At 37.4% G+C, this 23,810-nt stretch overlaps 1 protein-coding gene and 1 non-coding gene across 10 annotated transcripts in view; both read right to left on the reverse strand.

Moving 5' to 3' along the window:
- Positions 1-1,672: 1,672 nt before the first annotated feature.
- The window catches only part of LOC105032466 (chloride channel protein CLC-d), a 63,446-nt gene continuing 41,308 nt past the window's right edge, over positions 1,673-23,810 (reverse strand). For 3 of the 9 annotated variants that reach the window (XM_010906920.4, XM_073248033.1, XM_073248037.1), the window contains 10 exons: positions 12,007-12,158; positions 11,364-11,499; positions 11,163-11,294; positions 10,994-11,071; positions 10,851-10,906; positions 10,676-10,756; positions 10,440-10,596; positions 10,237-10,338; positions 10,066-10,112; positions 1,673-2,081 (listed from right to left, as the gene is read on the reverse strand). In XM_010906920.4, coding sequence (XP_010905222.1) covers positions 1,997-2,081; positions 10,066-10,112; positions 10,237-10,338; positions 10,440-10,596; positions 10,676-10,756; positions 10,851-10,906; positions 10,994-11,071; positions 11,163-11,294; positions 11,364-11,499; positions 12,007-12,158 — 1,026 coding nt within the window. In that variant the 3' untranslated portion in view covers positions 1,673-1,996. Of the gene's footprint in view, positions 2,082-3,244; positions 3,342-6,133; positions 6,221-10,065; positions 10,113-10,236; positions 10,339-10,439; positions 10,597-10,675; positions 10,757-10,850; positions 10,907-10,993; positions 11,072-11,162; positions 11,295-11,363; positions 11,500-12,006; positions 12,159-23,810 lie in introns of those variants that run through there. The other 6 variants (XM_073248034.1, XM_073248035.1, XM_029261026.2 and 3 more) reach the window with 6 other exon arrangements.
- On the reverse strand, positions 17,111-17,213 carry LOC114912816 (small nucleolar RNA Z159/U59). The gene has a single exon (XR_003798721.1). It is a non-coding gene; the product is annotated as a small nucleolar RNA Z159/U59 (small nucleolar RNA).

Genomic DNA, 23,810 nt, shown 5'->3' on the forward strand with positions numbered 1-23,810 from the left:
CATATGTGTCAACTAGGTTTGGTGGTAAAATTAACTAATAATAGCATCCAAACTGTCGAGCACAAAGTTAAAATATTTTGTTTAATCACAAAAAAAAAAAAAAAACCAGAATTGCTTAGATAAGCAAATCTAATATTAAAGTATTACCTACATCCATTTAACTAGATTGACTCATCAAACCAAGTGCATATTTTGTCACTTCTTTTACTTTAGATGAAAGCAAAGTTAGTATTCAATTAAAATTAATATAAATTTAAGGATCATATAATCATTCATAATAAGATTACTTTGAGTGAATTTTTTTTTAAAAAAGAAAACGAACATCCAAGCATAAAAATGACTGTAATGCATCAAAGGAAGATAAAATGGATATATTATTAGAAATGCAAGACAAATCTCTTCTAATTTAAATATCCATTGTAGATTGTAAATTAACAAGTGAGGAATATCTATCTTATTTTATTCTTCTGACGGGTTAATCCTTTTTCTAAAGAGGGTGACATATAAAGGGTAAATTCAAATAGACAGCAAAAGGGTGCGATTGCCTATCACGCAAGCAGTTTCTTTTTTTTTTTTTTTTTGGCTATGTACCAACACAAAAAAAACAGTTTTTTTCTTTTTTTTTTTTTTAAGTTATACACTATTTGTGAAGTACAAAATGGTAAAAAAAAAAAAAAGAGTAAAATGGCCAAAAGGAAGAGAAAAGAGCAGTCCTGAACTAATTGAGGTGTACAAAATCTAGCCACTAATAACAACCCAGAGCTGTGGCTCATAAAAGCAAAAGACCAAGCAACAACAACACCCCACAGAAAATACCCATGCTTCGGCCCCAACCACGGCAATCACTGGAATGGCACCGAAGAAACCTGCATTCCACATACATTTGGAGGGAGGGAGGGAGGAAAAAGCGAGCGATCACCTTGAATCCATTATTGACCAAATGAAGAAGGGAAATAAAAAAGAAAAAGGAAAACAACAAACACGAGGGGCCAACATCTAGCCACTCCGCTACCAAGTATTCGAGATTACAACAAAAAAAAAAAAAAAACTAAACCAAACCGACACTGCCCGCCTTGACAACTTGACCTCCCGCTACACAGCTTCACTTCCCATCGCACGAGCATTGATCCACCTCCAGCAAAAGCACACCAAAAAGCATAAACCTAAACAATTTGCACAGCAGTTGGCTCTCCGTCACACATCCAGTGACAAAACCACCAATGATTAGGTACACTCATGAACACCAAAACCTAAAATCATGCATTAGAGGTGGTTTGTTTCATAATTCCACCAAACATTTTTCACAATTGTAAAGATTCACCGGTTATCCAGGCTGAAGTTTTTGGTTTTACAAACGCAACCAAAAGTATTTTTACTTCATCCCAGGGATCAAGAAATAGAGATACCAAGGTTAGGGGCACCATCCGTTGGTTTTCTAGCTGCAGTTTTCCATCCTGCAATCAACCGCAGTCTAAAATATTAGGAGGATAGAATGAAAGGATCAGCCATTCCCTTGCACCTCCAAATAACCATTCAATTCTCGCGTGATGTCTCAAAATCCACCACAGTTGTTCATCAGCAATGGAACCACAACAGAATTCAGGCAAGCACATATGGTACAACATAATGAAATAGTAGCTCCACTGAAAATGTTCAAGACCACCAACAAAGATTTTGAAAATTTGGTAATATATTTTCTACAATATTTGAGATGTGAAAAAATGATTTCTTTCTTGTTGTCTGAGCTTACAGCGGCTGACATTCACTATATCATCAATTATGGGTTCCCTCAGGCCCCATTTGGTACAGTGGCTTATATTCACCATATCATCAATTATGGGTTCCCTCAGACCCCATTTGCTACAATTTTGTACCTATTGTACACTTTACCAGGACCAATGGACAGAAATGTACTCGTGTATACTGAATATAACGACGGAAGCATTAACTCGTGTGCAAAACCTGAAAGGTCGAGTGTGTGAGTAACATGCTCAAATTATTCTTGGGTAAGAATACCATCAAGTAGTGGGTGCTCTAGTTGTACATGTCTCCCCATCGTTCTTCTATCTAGCTGTTGCGATCTGCCAACCAATAAAGTCATAATATTTAGTATGCATACACAAAATAAATAAATAAAATCCAAAACATGTTAGCCAATAAGTCATGACAAATGACAAAATGACAACATGTAATTGCTATACAAGTACCATGACTCAGCTCTTCCTCATAATTTGGTAGAAGGATAATCAATAAAATGAGGTACAACACATGCTTTTTGCACGCAAGATTTCGAGGTTGATATTACGAAAAGCAGTATGCATTAACACAATGCACACTAACAGAATATGAGTATGCATTAGAGTCCCTTAACACTTATCGACATATAAGTCAGATTTATTAAAAAAAAAAATCCAGAATAACCATAATACTACATAAATTGAACTGAAAAAGACCTTAATTAGAGTAGCACCAATGAAGATCCAACTAACTTTACGCAAACAGCCATTAAGAAAAAAAAAAAAACAAAAAAACAAAAAAACAAAACAAAACACTTCTAGTCTATGACCAATACAACAATCACAGATGTGTTCATGAGTGTGAAGAATGAAAGGTGCAGTGGACATTAAACAGATGAAATGAAAATTGCCCAGATTAATACAAAAAGGCTTTGAAAATCAGGTACAGGCATAGCTATCCAAGCAATTGACGTCTAAAAAGTAAAAAATTGTATGGTACTTCTCAAGTCGAGATGGTCATTGACTTAGAATTTAAACTCCTGCAATTAAAGGAGAAAATATAATATTGAGAGCAGCAATTTTAGTAGCATGTTGAGATCCAGAGATGGAATTGAGGGACGCAGGTTTCTCTAATGTTGAAGGATGAAGATTGAGATGAAATTTTGAGTCTGAAGCAGAAATATGACTCCAGATAGTTGTTTGATTATCAAACTCAAAATAAATTTTCACAAGGACTACATTTGGAAGCAAACGAACACATGAGAACTATGATAAGCTTGGTGGAGATGAGGATGTGGTAAATGTGTGGTGATCTCAAATAAGTTATTAATAAGAACATTAGCGGTGGGAGAGATTAAATTGGGGCAAAGTGGAGGAAAATCATTTGTAATGTAGGACAAAATTCCTAGAGAAGCAGATCCTGAATCCAAGATAAACATAAAAGGGCATCCTGGTGCACAAGGTTCCTGCCACTACAGGGTCTATGAAGGGAATGTATGCAGCCTTACCCCCACTTGCAGAGGGGCTGTTTCCATGATTTGTATCCATGATACTAAGGTCACGTCAGAGCCCCCTTACCATCGTGCCAAAGCCCGCCCTCTAAATCTAGGATAAAGATCATGACGAAAATGTCAGATAACATTTTAAAGTCACCTCAAAGTTTCTGGATTTCCATGAAAACAAAATATAGAAGCATCAACAGTAAAGTATAACTTTGGGAATGTTTCATTTGATTTAGGCAAAAAAAAAAAGAAAAGGTTGTTCTGATACAATTGTTACAATCTGGGTCAAAAAAATTGAATCAACTTTATTATGGAACCATATCCATCTTGTTCAGAGTCTTGGCCTTGGAAAGCATGAAAAGAACAACATACACAAGATTTGTGCTAATGCAAAAGTATTTTCAAGGTCTACAATTATTCAAGCAAAGTTGCACTAAGGAGTGGACAAGGGAAGCCAACATCTTCATGGAAGGATCATTCCTTGATTTTTAGTTTCCAACCTAAACCCAAAATCAACAAAACATTCAAGATTCATTAAATTTTGTGCATTTGCAGAGAAACATGCATAGACACTTATGTACATACATACACTCATAAAGAGAAAAAATTTGAGCTAGTATACTTCTACAGCTTCAGTCATATAAATTAAAATCAGTAGAACTTGTAAGTTGAAAATCGACATGATCAAACATGATCAAAGTCTATATGCATCCAAATCAGTTGACATGGTCTGTGTTTTAAATGTTAAATCACTGGTTTGAACTAATTTATATGACCTATAGCATATTTTACCAACATTTACTCTATTGGTACCATTAATTGTGTATCAACTTGATGTGCAAAAGAGATCTTGTGATATATATTAGGTACTTTAAATGTGCCAAATCATAATACCTTAATGTAAAAAAGACCATTGTTAATTTTGCATCTTTGGGCGAGGTTCCAATCCTACTAAAAGAATATTGGTTTCATGATTTTCAGAACCGCCCTAAACTGCCGGCGAGGTTCCAATCCTACTAAAAGAATACTGGCTTCATGGTTTTCAGAACTGCCCCGAATCGGACGATTCGAGGCATGCCAAACCGGACCGGCGGGGAACTGGGACGGTTCCGGTGGCGAAAACGGCACATGCCGGTGCCAGAAAAGAAAGAGAGGAAAACAAAAGAAGAGAGAGAGAAGGAGAGGGAGAGGCCGCCGGAAGCCAGTGGTGCCCCTCTGTGACCGCTGGAAGCTCAGTTCGCTCGATAGGGCTGCTGCAACAAGCGAGAGAGAGAGAGACAAAAGGGAAGGCCACCGGAGACAGAAAGAAGAAATGACAGAGGGGTCACTGGAGGTCTCTGGATGGCCGCCGTGGCCATGGGACGGCGGATGCAGCGCGGGCAGAGTCACGAACACGGAACAAGGGCGACCGCCCCTGTTCACGTTTTTTAAAAAAAAAACAAACAGTGAAGCCGGCACTTGGTTTGCCGGCTTCACTTTTTTAGAATTTTTTTTGAAAAGTTTAAAAACAATAAAGTCGGCAATCGATTTGCCGGCTTCACTATTTCAATTTTTTTTTAAAAAAATCCAAAAATAGTGAAGCCGGAAAATCCATTGTCAACTTCACTGTTGTCGGACTTTTTTAAAAAAGTCCGTGAAACGGATGATCACCCCTATTTCATGCCGCAGAGCCGCAAGCAGCATTTACGCCGCCCGACGACCACGGCAGCCAACCGAAGGCCCTCCGGCGGCCTCTCCAGTGGACCACCCTCTCTCTCTCTTCCTCCATTTCTCTCTTTTTCTCCTCCTCGATTTGTCCCTTTATTAGTTTGCGCCAGTCCGATCTGGTATGGAACCATACCAGACCGTGCCGCCGGCCGACCGAAATGGCCACCGGTACCGAAACTGAGAACCTTGACTGGCTTAACCCTTATATTTTTAAAAAATATTAATTCTAAATTCTGCAAATATCCTTATCTGAAAATAGCCACCAAGCCTTCTCCCAGCTATTTGGAGTTGACTTGAATGATCCTCATTCACTAAGAATTTCCACTTAGTGCTACCTCCCTTTTACATTTTCTAATATACAAAAATAACTTGTAAATATACAAGAAATACATTCCCCCTATTTAGCTTTCCACCTAGAATGCCCCTATGTAGTATAACCTCTCTCCATCCTATTTCCCCTTAAATTAGATTTAAGATCTTCATGTCTAACCTAATCTTATCTAGTTCAAATGGATAGCTCAAGTAACATAGGCTTTTAGTTTTTACACAAAAATGGTGAGGCAAAAGAGACTATCAAGGTGGATCTCATCCACTTCATGTTGTACACAGAATCTTGATCTCTCTCTACATATCAGACCCCCGTGACATCTTAATTAGTGAGGAAGATGACCTAACACCTCACTCTCTCCCAACTTTAATCCTCTCTCTCTCTCTCTCTCTCTCTCTCTCTCTGTAGTGTGGAAGGTTGCATCTATGCATGTAAACTTCCTACTCTACCCAATCATCACCTCCATGCTCCTAATTAGCGCATCAAAATCCACTTCCTAATCATAAACAAACAAATTATAAGAGTGGCACCATTAACTGAGAATAAGAAGTGCACAGGTGAGAAAGAGAGCTTTAATAGATAAAGGGTTTACAACACTCATTGCATGTGTAATGATGACCATGCATACAGCCACATGCATAGGATGGGGGGGGGGGTGGGGGCGTGTGTGTGTGTTTCTACGCAGCCGTGCATGTGCGTATGTCTCTTTATAGCTTTTTGTTTTTTATCTATTCTTTTCCTTACACAAAAGTAATCAAAAGAAAATACATAATCCTGTTCCATGGACACTAAAAAAGGGTGTTCCAGTGCATAAGGCTCCCTGTACTGCAGGCTCATGGGGAGGGTCAAATGTACACAACCTTATGCCTGCATGTGAGGAAGCCATTTCCGTGTTTTGAACCTGACCTCCACATCAAAGCAACCTTACTGTTGCATCAAGGCTCTCCCTGGCATGCAGACACTCATTAAAATAAATTAAGCAAGAAATAAACACACTGATGTTTTCATTATTCAAGCAGAAATAAAAAATACAAAAAACTGTCTATTCAAATATTCATCAGTCACAAAGAGCCATGACCATAATCATCTAAGACTTCTCAAAACTGATTGGGCACGCTTTATAAATTATATATAGAATTATTTTATAGTTTGACATGCTTTTATCAAGGCTGGGAATGGCATAAGCCGTGTTGATTTGTTGGAAAAGAAAACAGTGACAACAATATTGAAGCTACATTTGGAACTTAACCAAAGGACCAGCAACATTCTTTTAGAGTTTCGGAGATATCTACTTTGTAATATAAGAAATACTACAGATTTATATAGTCTTCATCAAAGCAGGTCGAAACTTGCTGATTTTGGCAAAACCAATTCCACTTTTAGCTGGCACAAGCAAATATAAGAAGCCAAAATTTGAAGCCTTTTTAAATAATGCAGGGAAGAGCAGAAAGAAGTTCCTTGATAGAAGCACAAAATGATGTGAAAACACTTCATTATAGAGAACTTGACCTTGAATAAAAATGAATAGTGTTATAGAATCCATAGATATGAAATTAAATTTGTTTTGCAAAAACCTCTAGGAAATGTGGAGTGCTTAGGTAGAAAGCAAGTCATATCCACAAGTTATCAACAGAAAATTTTGAATAAGCAATTTGTTAGGAAAAAGGTTATCAGCTTCATGTTTATCATGAGATTTAGGTCTCATTTGGTTCACGGGAAGTAGAGGGAGGAAGATGCACTTCCTAAGAAGCGGAGAAGGGGTCTCTTATTTGGTTGGAGTTTTAAGAGAGAATAGAAAAATCTCTTCCCATGGGAAGACACTTCCCATGTTTCATGGAAAGTAAAAGCCCATGGGGGAGGTGGATTTTGGAACTTCCCATAGGATGAGAATTGATGGCTTTTTTTTTCTTTCCAAAAGTATCCTTTTAAAATCCATGGCTAAGATTTTGCAAACATTAATGGATGGTTAGGATGAAATATTGAATAATAATATAATGGTTAAGATGAAATACTGAATATTAATATAATGTTAATATTATTATATTATATTTTAATATTATTTTAATATTTATATTAATATTATATTATATTTATATATATCAATAAATTTATTGTATTAAAATATTATTACTATATTAAATAATATTAATATATATTAGTGTTATATTAATATAATAAATTATTATGATCTAATGTTATGTTATAATATATTAATATTATATTGGGTTTTGCAATGGTGCTCCAAAGGATATCTTAGTCTTTTTACTGTTTATATATTCCTGATCGTCGGATTAAATATGGACCACTCAAATTTCAATGGACTAAATCCCAATGTGCATGGCTGGTGCGGTAAATATTTTAAAAATCAGGATCGTTTGATGTTAGATTTTTTTTTTTTTTTGAGAAAGCTTTCTCCTTGGGGGATTGTGGCGTAGAGCAGTCGCGGGCCACCAACGGGGGGACGGGTGCATGTCGAGAAGGATGGTGGGTGGGAACCGCGAGTGCGCACCGGGAGGGGCGCTGGGGGATGGGTGGCATAGAGCAGCGGTGAGCGCCGCCGTTGGGGGGGGGAGGATAGGGATTGCATATGAGAGGGTGGTGACCGTAGGCATGGGGATGGGGGGATAGCGGATGGGATGGTGGTGGCAGACGAGCCACAGGTGGTGGGGGCTGTGGGCATGCAAGTGGCGGGGTGGGGGTGCAGGGCGAGGAGAAGCTGCAAGAGGCGGGGGGGACCACGGGTGGGGGGGCAAACAAGCTGCAGGCCAAGGTGGGGTGCAGAGAAGCAGCGGGCGCGCACCGGCGGGGGTTGGGGGCACAAGAGGGTGGGGGTGGGGGATGACCGGAGAAGCAGCGAGCGCACATGGGGGGCACAAAAGGGTGGGGGGTGACCGCAGGCGCGCAAGGCCAGCGGCTTGGGGGGTGGGGGTGGCGCTAGAGGGGGGTTGGGCTGGGAGAAGGGCAAAGGGAGACGGAGGAACCATGGGGAAGAGGGAAGAAAGGAACAAAAAAATATATAAAATATTATTTTTAAAAAAATAAAATATATAAAAATAATAATGTGTAATACCACAAATGTCCTTTATAATAAAATATTATAAAGGAGCACCATAGCAAAACCCTATTATATTTGTATTAATATAAATATAATATTATTATTTATATAAAATTTATGAGTAAAAAGATATGATCTTATATCTATTAAGGATATAATAGGTATTCTACACAGTTTTTTCAGGAACATGGATGCTTAACCAAACATAAGCCACTCTATAATAAGTCACTTTCTCACCATCAACCAAACATATCAAAATCATATTCTCAGAAAATAACTTCCCAAGAAGTTACTTCCTGAGAAGCAAAGTTCTTCCCGCGAACCAAATGAGTCCTTAATGTAACACGAGTAAAATGACAATTTTTCTTCACAAATAAAATAGTAATATTAACCAATCATCCAAATAAGGCACGGTATTGGATGATGAATTATCAATACAAAACCCAAAGACAAACAAATTATGTTGTAACAAAGGCAACCCTAATACAATACAACGTGCGCTCTTTCAATATATGACCCGAACCATAACATAGTCCAAAGCTGACCTCACATTTAAAGACAACCTAGGCAGTTGGCCCCATGAAAAGGAAAAAAATAATACCTTTTAAAAGATGGTACTAGGAAAATATATTTTGATTAAAATGCAATAATAACTGTAGATTCTTTTAATGATTTGGGGTATTGTGTATACTATCCAAAAGCTGAGCGTACCATTCTACAAAAGTTTATGTTTACAAAGAATTATGGAGTCCAAGAGACTATAAAAAATTACATGTTTGCTATCATTCTAAAAAGTTAGTGCAAGGACATTTGCCTAAGATCACCAAATTCCTTGTGGCCAAAAGTTTAGCATGCTTTGACAAGGTTGATGGAAGTGCTGACACTTTTTCTCAACCATAGACTTAACATACAAAAATTTGAATCATTGCTCCTCAACAGGTGCAATCTTACATGTAATGATTGACCAACACTGTTGCTATTTGGAATTACAGGTGCAGCATAGCCAATGTGACATTTAATAACATAAACAAACAATAGCAGCGCCAGTAAACTTATTTTAAAAAATAAAAAGTTCTGTTGAAATCTTCACAATCCAATATATATGGAGCAACATTTAATCTCACAAATCACAAAACTTGCAAATGTTCAGAAAATGCAAATTCATTTTTCATAAACATAATTCCCAGACACTCATGCAGTTCATGGTTATCTCGTACAAACTCACAGTTCCAGTTTATGTAGTACAAACTCCACTGAATTCAGTTTTTTCCAGAAACATGTTCATGCACTAATTCAAGTATCAGAAATGTTACCCGCATCAGATTCAAGAAAGTTAATATCAGCTATAATTCAGATAATCTCATCTTATTCAAAATTATATTCATGGCCATGTCCTTTTATACAATCATTTTTGCAAGAAAATAATGCAAATTCACTAAAAAGAACTGCTGTTTATGCAAGAAAATAACCTGTGTCTAAGAACAGAAATAATATCATCTAGGAATACAATACTCTTAAAAAAGGGTCGCTAATCTACCCAATGGAGATGATTGAAGAATATAAGTTATGCAGAATGCAAGTTTTCATTGTTAGCATACCTTGAATCAGTATATAATGCTGTGAAACATAAGGAATAATTAAAAATTTACACAGAGATGATCAATATAAAATTCTTCAACAACGCAAACAACTTCACAAACTAGAAGAGATATTGTATGGGTTAAGTAGCATCAAGACCTTACACTAGTTGATTGGAGCTCCATGATTGCTGAGTCATCATTCTCCTGTAATCCCAGAAAGCAAGATTCCAGTGTCATGATTATTACAGTTCTCAAAAGAGAAGATAATTGAATCAAACAATCCTTCCAAATGCTTAACATGATTGAAGAGAGTCATTCAGCTTATTACCTCAATTAACAAATCCTTTCTAGTAATTAAACCTATAACACGAGAAGCACGAGGGACAACAAATATATGCCTCAATCCTAACTGCCGGAAAAGATTGTATACCTGTCATAGGCAAGATAATGAGGTTTGTAAATATACAAAATATGCTGACTCACCTTCCAATAAAAATAAACATCATTTAAGCAAAATATAAGTATACTCACCTTTGCCAAAGACATATCTTCAGGCACAATATAAGGAGAAGGGTTAAGAAAAGGGGCAAGATCTAAGTACAACTCCAGTTCTTCCTCAGTGAGATGAATTTCCTCTATGGACACTCCTTTGCTTGAAACAGGCTTCACAAAGTCACTGAAGTTGTGCCTAGACAAAACAAAAGAGATACTACATCAACTACATACACACAAAGGAGATAAAATATTCACACGGAAAAGACATGCACCTGTTGGATATGCCTCTGATATCACAAGGAAAAGGACTATTCTGAAAATCTACTTTAGATTGTAGAAGAACCAACAAGTGACTGCAAAATCAGCAGACATAAAACATTTAAAACATATTTTGACCATTTGATCAAAGACGAAATGCAAGAACTGCATATGCTGGCAACTTCCTACCTACGAAGAATTAGACCTATCACAAGCGTCTCTCCATTCTGTCCATGATCTACCACCTGGACACCACATCACATGGAATAAATTATAGCAGGCAGCAAAATGTGTCCCAAAAAATCTGAAAAATTTGAACCGTAGTGACTCACGGGGAAACCATTGTGCTTGTTGCTTCGCAAAATAGAAACAATGTCTGCAACTTTAACAATACGAGAAAAGTAGACAACCTGTCGTGTCATCAAAGCAAAAACACTAAGTTGAAGCTGATGATATACAAAGTAAAGTTTCTTACCTGTTTCAAAGCCCATGTTTCACTACCTTTTGATTTTTGCATGCCTCCTTTGCTGTCATAGTACGCATGTACTGTTTTGACCTAGATTCAAGTAAGGGGATGCCCCTCAGTTGGGCTTGCTCTTCATACAGCCCGTTGTTGAAAAAATCACCAACAGCCTGCACAAAAGTAATTTAGCACATTCATGAACTGCATATTTGTAGGAGGCATGAAATCAAAGAATGCACCTTTGATATTAGAAGGACAAGCATGATCAGGGGTAAGAGTTTCAAGTTGTTTGTGATCTCAACCATAATAACACATAAAGAAACTGTCATTCTCATAGAACCTCCAAGAAAAGAAGCAGCACCGAGTAGTGCATACCTGGATAAAAAAAGTCAAACTTTAGGTTAAATTTGTTTAAGTACAAATATGATGCATATTAATACTTCTCCTCTTAAAGAGGAAGCATAAGTATGATCAGAAGATGTTAGAAAACTCAAAGCTCAGGAAACCATAACTATAAACCATAAGCATCCCGACTTCTAAATGTCATCTTCCAATATTACCGGACCAAATCAACAACCATGTGGAAAGAGTTCCACCATGTTTGCCCCAAAACTTCTGGGAAGGTTTTGCAAACAAGGTTTTTTAGTGTGCCATAAGGTGGAGTTAGGTGTTAATTTGGGGCCCAAATGCCAGGTTCCACCTTGGTGGTTACTGAAAAAATAAATTTTACAGCTTTTTTTTCTGGACCTTTTGAGGGACATGTAAGATATTCCATGTTGAGAAGCAAACTTAAATTAGTACCGTCTGGAATGGGTAAGTTTTACCTAGATTAAATTTTAAAATTAGTTTTTGGCAAAACAAAAGTATAAAGAGAAGACTTACGTTCCCTCCTCAACATTTAGTTTCTTGTAAAATTTAACCACAAACATTCCAACAAGCCGACCATAGGTTGATCCAATCATTATTCCAGGAACAAACTGACCAGCTGGAACAGCAGTTCCAAATGTCACCACTGCTAATGAATAAAACATGACCTGATAATACCATTAAACCAAAAAAGAAAAAGAATTACATATACAAAAGATGTATATATAAGCAATGTTGTATGATAAACTAAGTTAGTGAAAAGAATATATAAACAGCACAAGGCATTGATATCTGAAAAAAGAATGTAACATGATCGTAATAAAAGATGGATGAATTCATGCATTTATTAGAATTCAAGATAATGTATGAAACAAAAACCAACAGTGAGGCAGAAACCTGGGAAGCTGTCTCTGCTCAAGCCAACCAGTAAAGAAGGAAACACATATTTCAGGGAAAGAAATGAAAATGAAAAGATTCTACACTTAGGAAAAGAAAAGATCATAAAAAATTACTTGTTTACGGGAAGGCATACGCAAAAAAGTTGGAAGAACCTAGTCTCTAATTAGCTATGCATCATGCAAGAGAGAAGAATAAAGCTTGTCAGAAGAGGTAATAAACATGGAGGTATGGAATAACCTAAAATATAGTCATTAGGGATTATGATGCAGCACATCAAGCCATTATTTTATTTTATATGTCAAGTCATCATTTTTCTTTATTTCATTTGTGGTATTTAATTCAATCCAGTTTAATTATTTTGAGAAAGATTGGATAGGAATCAAATCTTTTTGTTTATTTTTAGCCAAACAAGAATGCCAATCTACATTTGCAGGGACCGCATGATTCTCCAACAGATTTATCTTTTATTAGAGAATACGGAAAGAAAAGAAAAAATGGATAGAGAACAAGAAAGGAAAGAAAAAAGAGAAAAGAGAAGAAATGGCATTTTTGGACCAATCAGAAGGAAAAAAAATATAGAAAAGGGAAAGAAAAGCAAAGGGAAAAAGAAAAAAAAAAGAGGAAAGAGAAAAAAAAACATTTTTGGACTGATCAAAAGGGAAAAAAGAGAAAGCAAGAAGAAAGAAGGCTATAAATATTGGCTCTCGGATCTTGAGAAGGAGAGGAAAAAAAGAGACTTCACAGAAACCCTAAATCCTCCTCTCTCTACATACGGCTTCCCATCTATCATCTGATTCATAGTCGCTTCTTCCTCGTGCTAGGATCGATCTCTCCTTCCTCTCCACTTCTTCTGGATCCTTTTGCATTTCACTCTTACCGTGCTAGAGTTTGTCCACCGCGGTGCTGCTAATCTTAGTGGTCATGAATACCCCGCATCTGGTCAACAGGTTGTAATCTTGAACTTCACCAACTTTTGCCTTCTCATCCAAGATCATCGACATGTCATGTAACCACCGTAATCTATTACCTTCTTAACCTTCCATCAAAACTTATCCACTTTCTTTTAATAATTTTGGAAAGATTTGATTCCTGAATGTTTCTTTCGGACTATTATATGTACTTCGTATTGGTGTATTGAATTCAGTTGTTGATCTTTCACTTTTAGTTCTTATGATTGTTGTTATTCTAAATCTAAATTATATTACTGCTGCAATTTGCTTTATTTCATGTACTAGACTCTTAAGTTCAACTTAAAAGATCTTATTAAATTTAAATTCAGAATCTAAGATTGCATTTTGTCCTTTAAAGCCCTCTTCACACTGCACTGTTACAATAAAGTGACTGCAGCACTGCAACAACACTTGCAGCTACATTAGATTATCAAGAGGAACTGAAACCAATAACTAAAGCATGGTTCAACTCAAACAAGCACATTTGAAGCATAATCAAAACAAATCCATGTCTCTTCAATAAAAGCACTGTTTTATCAAGTGTTGAGTAGGATTAGGAAGATGGCATGTGCTTTTATAAAAATAAAAATAAAAAACAATAGAGAGACTGGACACTGTACATGCCCATGTTGATCACAAAACAAATACCAGATCGCAAACACAACCAGCGAGTTTCTTGGATGCATACCAAATTAGAAACACAAGACACAATAGGAAGAGGGAAGTAACGGTACATAAGCTACTTCTCTAAAACCAGCCACCATAGGTAAAGATAGGGGGAAAATAACTGGAATTAGAAGTCCTACTAAAAAACTGAACTGAGGAAATGTTGGGTTATGAAATTAATGCACCTGAGGAGACAATAATCCAACTTCTATCACATACTTTAAAAGAGGAAACATGCTTGATTTTCAATATGGCCAAGTTGGTTAGCATTGACCTTTATATGCAAGCATTGTTCCCAAATAACATGATGGTCAACTTCTGCTAGTAGCTGATGGATGGATGGAGAAGTGAATTTGAAAGAATTTTGTTAGTACACTTCTTGGCGCATGTCTAGGTCAATAAACACGCTGTACTGACATTGGATTTAGAGTGCAAAATATCATCAGTACCACTTAACATTGCAACCACAAAGGAGGCTAACTGGACTATCCAAAACCAGGAGGTTCAGCCCATGCCAAACCAAGCCCGTCATGAACCAGAATGGTTCAATTGGTCCAGACAGTTTGGCCCTTAATAAAATGCCGATCCTCCCACAGTTCGGTTTCACGAGCTCTCTCCATCTCCCTCCCCCTTGATCTCTTTCTCTATCCCCCTCGCTTGATCGATCTCTCTCCCCCCTCTTGATCAAACCATGCAATGGCGACGGCAAAAATAGATTGTACAATAGTGACGATGTGCGACAGCGATGATGTACGATGGTGACAATGAATAGGTATGATCAATCTCTCCTCCCCTCACCCCTCACCCCTCTCCCCATCCCTTTTTCTCCCCTTCTTTCCAAGCCCCTAGGGTTTTCTCTCCTTCCCTCTCCCTACTTTCATACACTATAGAACAATAGTACGAACTAGACCTGTTCAAGTCCCAAGTGGTACGCCTAGCTCACTTGAGCTTGGAGTGTTTCAAATGGGCCTAGGCCTTGTTCTTAAGCTTGGCAGGCTAGGTTGGGCCTACAATTAGAGCCTACCAATTAAATAGGCCGGGCTCAGGTTTAGAAAGACTCAACCCAAGCCCGGTATTCTTCTAATAGATAGCATAGCATATAATAATTAGGCTGCGTTTGGTGCATCACCGAGCAATCTTGGAAAGTAATGTGAATTGCCTTCAAGATAGATTGCCACCATTAAATTGCTAATAATGTTGATTACTGTGTTTGGTACACAGATAATATTGCAGTAAAATTATTGATAATCTTTATTGACATGTTTGGTATGACAATCAAATTACCCGTAATATGAAATCAAATTTCTAAAATACCCCTAATAATTTTGCCCTGGTGCTCTTGTTTCTCTCAGATGAGAAGCAGCGGGAGTAGTGTGGGTGTAGTGGTGGTGCGGAGAAGCAGTGAGCCCCGAGGTGTGGGGAACCACGAGAATGGGGGGAGGGGGAACGAAAATCTACAACTGCTGCCGCTTCTTCCGAGAAGAGGACGTACATCTTCCGCATGGATCACTAGTCTAAGCCATCCATTTTTCCCACCCATTCCCATTAGTACGCCTCCCCAACGTTCGCCGACGGCGGTGACCCTTTCCTACTCCATGTATACAACACCGTCTTCAACGGCTTCTCCGCTTCCCTCCACCCCGATCGCACTGTCGAACTCACCCACCACTGGGCCATCCTCACCATCTTCGAAGACCACCTCCACCACTGCACACCACCCGCTCCCCCTAATTCTTCAGACTCCACACCCAGGTCCGCCTCTAGTCCAACTTCGACTATCGCTCCGATGTCATCATCGACATCCTTGGCACAGGCGTTTGGCCCAAGCGCCGAAGCTTCTCCAACCGCAACCTCGGCCCTATCTCCTCCCGTTGGCGCGATGCCTACGAGACCGAACCTAGATTCCCTACCTCCCTCTGCAACCATAAGCTCATCGGCACCCGCTCCTCCAAAGACCATGACTCCAATGTTGCCATTGGTGGTGTCGGTATCAACGGAACCATCGAGTTCCGCTTTCCCTACGACGCCGATGGCCACGAAACCCACACCACTTCGACCACCGCCGGCTGCCATGCCTTCCGCACCAGCATGGCCAGCTACACTGCCACCCCCAAGGCTCGGATCATGGCCTGTAAGGTCTATTGGAAGGCTGTCAGCTTTGACTGCACCATCGCTGACGGTGTTGACGTCATCTCCATCTCCATCAGTGGAGCCGCGAGCACGGGGGAGCGGCACACGCACAGAGCTGCAAGTGGCACCGAGGGAGGGGGTGGGGAGGGGGGAGGGTTGGGCGATGGGTTGTGATTTTTTTTAGGGGTAATGTCGTCTAAAATTTTTATTGCAATATTGCCAAAGAAATAATAATCTACATAGCCACCTCTCCCTAAGGCTATCTAGATTATCTCGTGGAAGGCAATATAGATTGCCAAAGCAATCTAGATTATCACCCAAAAAGCATACCAAATACAGCAATCCAGTGGGCCCACTTTAAATGCCAACAATCTAGATAGATTGCTAACTACCAAACACAACCTTAGGCTTTAGCCCATGCTTGCTCAGTTTGGCCCTCGCCTCAAATCCCCCCCCCCCGACCAAAACCCTGACAATAGGCCATAGAGGGATGAGAGAGAAAGAGAGGCCCTTCCTCCTTCCATGGCAATCCTCTATGGCCCTACACCATGTTTGCAAAGGAGATGGTGATCCTTGCCAAATTTGCCACCATGACATGACAGGCAACACCGGCACCATGGCCTGACAAATCCTCAAGAAGCTCCCCAAGACTTCGACTCTAAGCTCTACCTATCCTAGGACCACATCTTCCACATCATCTGATCCAATGGCCTCACCTTCCTTTGAAATGGCCAATGATACCTTCAGAATTCGAAAGTACGATGCCCCTCTCCACTAATTCCTTTCAATTACCGATATAAAGGCTTCAATTCATTCTTCTAGATAATTTTAGTTTGATGTGGTGTTAATTGATGGTGTATTTTGTTTAAGGTCAAGGGTTTTGATTGGTTATCGGGAAAATTTTCAGATTTTTAGGATTTTCGGAGGGTTGTTTTTGTAGCTTCTTGTTTGTCTTATAACAAATTGATGCAGGGGTCTCCTCAGTTTAGATCTCCATAAGCTCTTCTACACAGATGGCAATTATCACCAAGACCCTTCAAAAGAATGAAAGTTATTATTTTGATCATCATTAAAGACACCATAAGCTCCAAATGAACTATATACAGCATAAAATGAAAAATTTTTTCATTATTACATCCAAGGTTTTAAATCTCATAGGACGAAGATGTCCGGATATCTTCATGGAACAGGATGTCCGCACTCCCATCCCAATAGCGGTCTCAATTATGCATCCCGATAGGCATCCTCCATCTCTCTCCCCTTCTTTCTTTTCTTTTTTTATTTTTCTTTTCTTCTTTTCTTCTTTTCTTTCATTTTCTTCTATCTTCCATTTCTTTCATTTTTTTATCCCTTCTTTCATTTTTTTCCTTTTCCTTATTCTTTCTCTTTCCTTTCTTCCTTATTTCCTTTCCCTTTTCTCTCCCTTCCTCTCTTTCTGTCATTTCTCTTCTTCCTTTTCACTTTTTTCCTTTCTTCATCTTCCTTTCTTTCTTTCCTTTCTTCTCTTTCCACATGGATGGGTTTCAAAATTCCGATCTCATTTTCTCATAGAAACGGGATGGGATAATTGGAATGCCTCCTCTCTTTCAAGGACGTAAAACCTTGATTATATTTGAAGTCAAGCAGAAGAATGGAGAAGTGTATAGCTTTCGTCTCATGACCATCGGAGGAAGAGCATTTTTCTATAGCTTGTTATTAGGAAAAATTTGTATGGTGAAGCCTAGCCTGAAGCCCAAAGCTACCATGCTCGAGCCTAGGAAGGAGGCCCAAAGGCCATGCCTTGCTGGGTTAATTTTGGTCATACTTGGGGCAAAACCCAACCTAGCCCACTGATAAGTCTAGTACAAACTTGTATCGTACTGAGTTAGTCGCTAGCTGGTACGACCCACAGTACCAATTCGATGAACCTTGGATTAAGAAATGCCATTAATGCATTCATAGCTGACATGTCTCTCCAAGTAAATGGTATGAAAGGACAAGATTAGCAAGTATCAACACTATATGTTAAAAATAATAGCAATAAATTGAAATTAGAAAGAGAAAAGGTACCATATACTTTTAATACATTCAAGCATGGATGTTTATATGATCACAAAAGAATACAAATCCCACAAACACTAAGTATATTCCTTTCTTTGTGCCATTTACAGAGTTTATTTTGTCATTCATTACATCTATGTTCCTAGTCTTTACAAATCCTTTTGATGATTACTATTTGTTTCATTTAAGGCAAGGTTTTACGTCCCACAGGATGAGGGGCGTCCCGACAGTCCCATCCCATTCCTATGAGAAAATGGGACCCTGATGGGATCGGGACACCAAAACCCATCTATGCGGTGAGAGAAAGAAAGCAAGCAAGGAAAGATGAAGCAAAGGAAAAAGTGAAAGGAAACAAAAAAAGAAAAAAAAGAAAGAAAGAAAAAGACAAGAGAAGAAAAAGAATGGAAAGAGATAGAAGAAGAAGAAAAGGAAAAAGAAAAAAAAAGGAAAGAAAGGAAAACATAAAAAAAAAAGAAAGAAAAAGAAAAGGAAACAATAAAGGTAGAAGAAATAGAAAAAAAATAAGGAAAAACAAAAGAAAGAAAGAAAAAATGAGAGGGAGAGAAAAAGGATATCTATCGAGACCATTGCCAGGACAAGACGGGATTGTAGGATGTCCCATTCCATGGAAAGGATATCTCCATCACATGGGATTTAAAATCTTGATTTAAGATCTCCAATTCTGAAACCATATGATATATGCACTTATGCGGTTATCATATGATTTCATAAACAGTGTGTGAGTAACATCGACCAGTTTCTAGCTCTCAAGAAAGTAACATGTTATAGAAGTTGCAATTGCTGATGCACTTGTAAAGCAAGATTAACTGTGAGAACATTTCGTAAAACGTCTCTGCACTGACACCATAAGAGCCAAGAGACAAGGAGCTGTTAAACCTAAAGGTGGAAAAACAATGAAACGCCCAAAATCAGTTCTTCACTAGTGCCCCACAGCAAGAAGTTACTGACCTTAACAAGTGCTACTCAGCAGCACATCACATTTTATTTAGACAAACAGACAGCATCCAGTTACCAGCTTCAGAAATACCCAATTGTCTCTTTCCACTGCAGTGGAGCCTAAGAAGACAAATCAGGAAAGGACATGAATACTGAGCAGATCCTGTGCCCCAGTCCTTGCCAAAGAAAAGTGAGAAGGAAGATATTTTTTTTCCTGTTCACTGGCACGTCCCAAATATTTTCCACATCTGGGTAGAGTGGCATTAATGTATAATTAAAAAAAAAAAAATCAAGGAGTCATATATATGATACTCCTAAAATTTAAGTGTAGCATTTGGTCATCCTCATGGAAATATCTAATATGCCCTTAACCATTATTTTTTAAATTATTTTGCTTCATCACACAATGTTGAGATCTATCATGCAATTCTCTGTTGAATAACTTCTACCTTGTTAGCCAATCAATGACATTTATTTTATAGGTTAATATGTTTCATTGAACTAAAAATAGTCAGTTATACAATTGATAGGAGAGTTATTTCTATCATCACATATATTAAATGACCTTTTGTTATAGTCATTTAGCGAAGAGTTAATATCTTGAGCTATTTTTAATGCATCACTCCTCTTCATTCCCATCTATATAGCTAAGAAATACCTGAAAACAAGCATTGGCCAGGGGATTGGTAAAGAAGATGAAATATCAGTTTAAAGCATGGTTCAGTGGGTACACTAAGACTCTCGAATATCTGACATACACAAACAATGAACAAGGGAATACTCAATAAGAGAGATATTGTATTGTTGTAGTTGTTGCCAACTTGCCACCATGATCTAGACTTCATAAGCAATTAATGGTGTTTTATAGGAACTATTGCAACTTCAGATTTTGTTCTATGACCTATTGACCGAAAAACAGAACAAAGTATTTCGTTAGTTGCTAAAATATTGTCCTTGGTTTGATGATGTAATCTTTGTGAGGCTTGTTATATTAATACATAGATCTGGATGATGTTTTTGGGTTGTAGAATGTCTCTCTTTGTTTTCTTTTCTTTGAGTTTTGTTTTGATCATGTTTGTTAGTCAATTTCTTCTGTGAAACTTCTAAAAGTAACAATATCTCTCCTTTTTTCGGGAGGAGTATGGGGGACTTGTCTTGGTTACTTCTGGTTACAGTTGCTCCTCTATCAATATACATGTAGTTTGTAGATGCCTTTCCAAAAGTAGAAAGAACTTTTGTACAGAAGAAAAAGAAAAATTGGTTGTTATGACCTTAGGCATGCAGATGTCATAACAACTACTTGATCTCTTTGAGCATTGTAATGCCTAAAGAGGACCTATCTATGTGGCCTTTTTTCATGGAAATCTATATAGCCCTCATAATCAAGCAATACAAAAGAGTTACGGGAAGTGGTTGAGTGCACATTTAAAAACTTAGTCATTAGTCTGCTATATTAAAAGTTTCATAGAAATTTATATTATAATAGTAAATTTTCTAGATAGTGACTACCATTAGTTTGTTACAATGGATTCTTATTAACAGAAATAACATCTTCATTTGACATTTCATGATTTCATATACTTAACATATTGATTTTTCATTTTTGTGTTTAAAATTTGATAAAGATTTATACATCAATTAAAAATTAATATTTTATTTAATGAATGTTAGCATAATGAAACAGTAGCTCCATTGTAAGAAACAAAATTTATCACACAAAAGATCCAATTTATGATTTTATTAGGCTTCTGGCATTAACTTCATTGCAATGGTTATGAAGATGGCCGAGGAGTTTTCTCGCTAGAAAAACCAACAATACCAAAACCTTGCCTAAGGGATTTAAGAAAAAGAATCAACAAGCAATTAGTGAAGTAAAAATCACGGAATCAAGATTCGCAATCTCGGTACTAGAGCCCGTAGTGGAACCATCTTGCTACAATGTCAGTACACCCAGTCCAGGGCTGCCTCAGCACACCGATAATCAACATACCCCTCATACCGCATATCAATAGATACCTATATGGTATAGTATGCCCGGTATGCACCAATACAAATTGGTACGGCGTACCATGCTTGGGACTATCTTCAAAGGGTGCTTGATAGCTGGTATTATGGTGGTCGAATTTGATGGAGACCAAAGTATCAAACTTAAAAGACATGGACTTCGAAGAATTTAGAATAATGTTTAATAACCTTTTAATTTATTGAATAAAAATATTTCTTTATATTTAATTGTCTTATACCTGAAAAAAAGACCTAGAGATAATGGATTGTCAAACAAAAGTATTGATAATAGATTGTATGAAATACAACAATGATCATGAGTGTTCAAATGCACATGGGTGTTCAAATGCACCCATGTGCAGAATAGTGTTTAGGGAAGACTAATTTGACATGCAACAACCCATAGAAACATTGGAATGATCAGATGGAAGATAAAGTTTACAACTCAAGATTTTAGAAGGCCTAGGACACAATTTTCCTATGCTCGCCAATAATCTAAAAATAAGCCCATGATATATCTATTTAAATTTGCTCAGAAGAGTCCATTTTCTGAACTCAAGATCGCATTCAGCTTTCTGTTAATTATTCAACCATTGAGATTCGAGAATAAAGATAAAGACAAATAATAGAGTTTGTATAGTACACTTTCAAGGTCAAAATATATGATTATTACCAAGGATAAAAGCTTTTTCATGATCACAAGTAGTGCATCCTGTAGTAGCAGAAGCAGAATAGTGTTTAGGGAAGACTAATTTGACATGCAACAACCCATAGAAACATCGGAATGATCAGATGGAAGATAAAGTTTACAACTCAAGATTTTAGAAGGCCTAGGACACAATTTTCCTATGCTCGCCAATAATCTAAAAATAAGCCCATGATATATCTATTTAAAATTGCTCGAAGAGTCCATTTTCTGAACTCAAGATTGCATTCAGCTTTCTGTTAATTATTCAACCATTGAGATTCGAGAATAAAGATAAAGACAAATAATAGAGTTTGTATAGTCCACTTTCAAGGTCAAAATATATGATTATTACCAAGGATAAAAGCTTTTTCATGATCACAAGTAGTGCATCCTGTAGTAGCAGAAATTCTGCAGACTTTGCACTCCATGAATGAACAGAGATGAGATGATTTAATTCTTTTTATCGGCTTCATCCTGTTAATTCAGCTTTTCCTGGTGAATTTATGATTTGTTTGATTCTTGCTGCCTCAAAGTGATAGACACAAGGAAGAACATATAGACCATCCACACAGGCATATAAATATGTAACTGAAATTGCAGCTGATATAATTTATTTAGCACCTACCAGAAGTAGTTATATTGTTGATGATATATTGGCTTAGAGTATCGTGTTTGTTGCAATGTCTGTGTCCAGTAATCTGATATTGGCTTATTCCTCAGCATTTCATTTATTCAAGTACTGTAACCAGATATTATAAAGTTTCCTTCTAATCATACATCATAGTTATCAGCATTTTCATTTAAAAAAAAAAAAATCCAGTTCATAGATGGGAAAATGTAAGAAAAGGCCATTACCAGGCTTATACTACCTAACATTCTATCCCATGTCTCTGCATAATATTATGTGTGAAATCAAAACTCATAAGGAACACCTAAGATATTTACAACTTTTCATTGGACCCCTTTTGATGGTTAGCGTCTTACCATTACAAATTAACTCAATCATCTTTAAGGTAAAATCATGGTAACAATATGGAGAATATAAAAAATCGAATTTCCAACTAAAATATCAAAAGAAAATGCCCACCTATTCGGCAAATTCTGACAAAATCAGTTCTAGTAAAGATTAAAAGATTTCACAAAAGTGGTGAAACTTAATGGCAGTGTGCTGACCAAGACTTTGACCTTAAGCCAAGGGTGATTGGAATTATGATAATTATGATGATGTAGAGATGACTAACGAACACATGCCAGTCATCGAGAGGCAGAGAATGAGAAGCTCCGAATTCAAACACTTAAATCTTCTTCCCAAATCAACCATCCATATCAACTCCTTCCTACCATTTAGTCATTCTCCTACACATTCCAACTCTCACAGCACGCACTGAAAATGAAGTCAACACCACCTCCATTTATGAGGTCCATCAACACCAGGGGCCAGGATAGCTAGCAGAAAGGGTACAGCTAGAAAATAAGCATATATCTTACAAAAAAACATATTAAATGTGGTGTTTCTTCTTCTACCTCACAGTACAAGTCAAAAGTGTGATTTGAGGCAAATACAACTAAAAATAGATATTAATAAACCAACACAATACATTTATAAGCTGTCAAACATTCAATACTTGTAATCCTCAAGAGGAATTAAATATTCTTTTCATATTTATAAATTGTTTACATTTAAGTTCACCGTGATATTGACATGATTTAGTTGTTTTTTGTTTAATTATATATTGTTTTGTTTAGTTGCTTTATCTATCTTACATCCCTATGTTACAAAACAATAATCAGAAACCAAAAAAAATGCAACTATGAGCTGCAAAGCCCTTAATAGTTGGAATTAATCTATCACAAACTGCTAAACACATCTATGCAAGCTGGAACATAATTGGGAAGGCAATTCTCTACATGAAGAGTCAAGGGAGAAAGAAAAGATTCATAAATAAGAAATTATGATGCCTGCGAAGCAAGCTATAGCAGAAATG

The sequence above is a fragment of the Elaeis guineensis genome, chromosome 13, assembly GCF_000442705.2.
Source record: "Elaeis guineensis isolate ETL-2024a chromosome 13, EG11, whole genome shotgun sequence".
Taxonomy (NCBI): Eukaryota; Viridiplantae; Streptophyta; class Magnoliopsida; order Arecales; family Arecaceae; genus Elaeis; species Elaeis guineensis.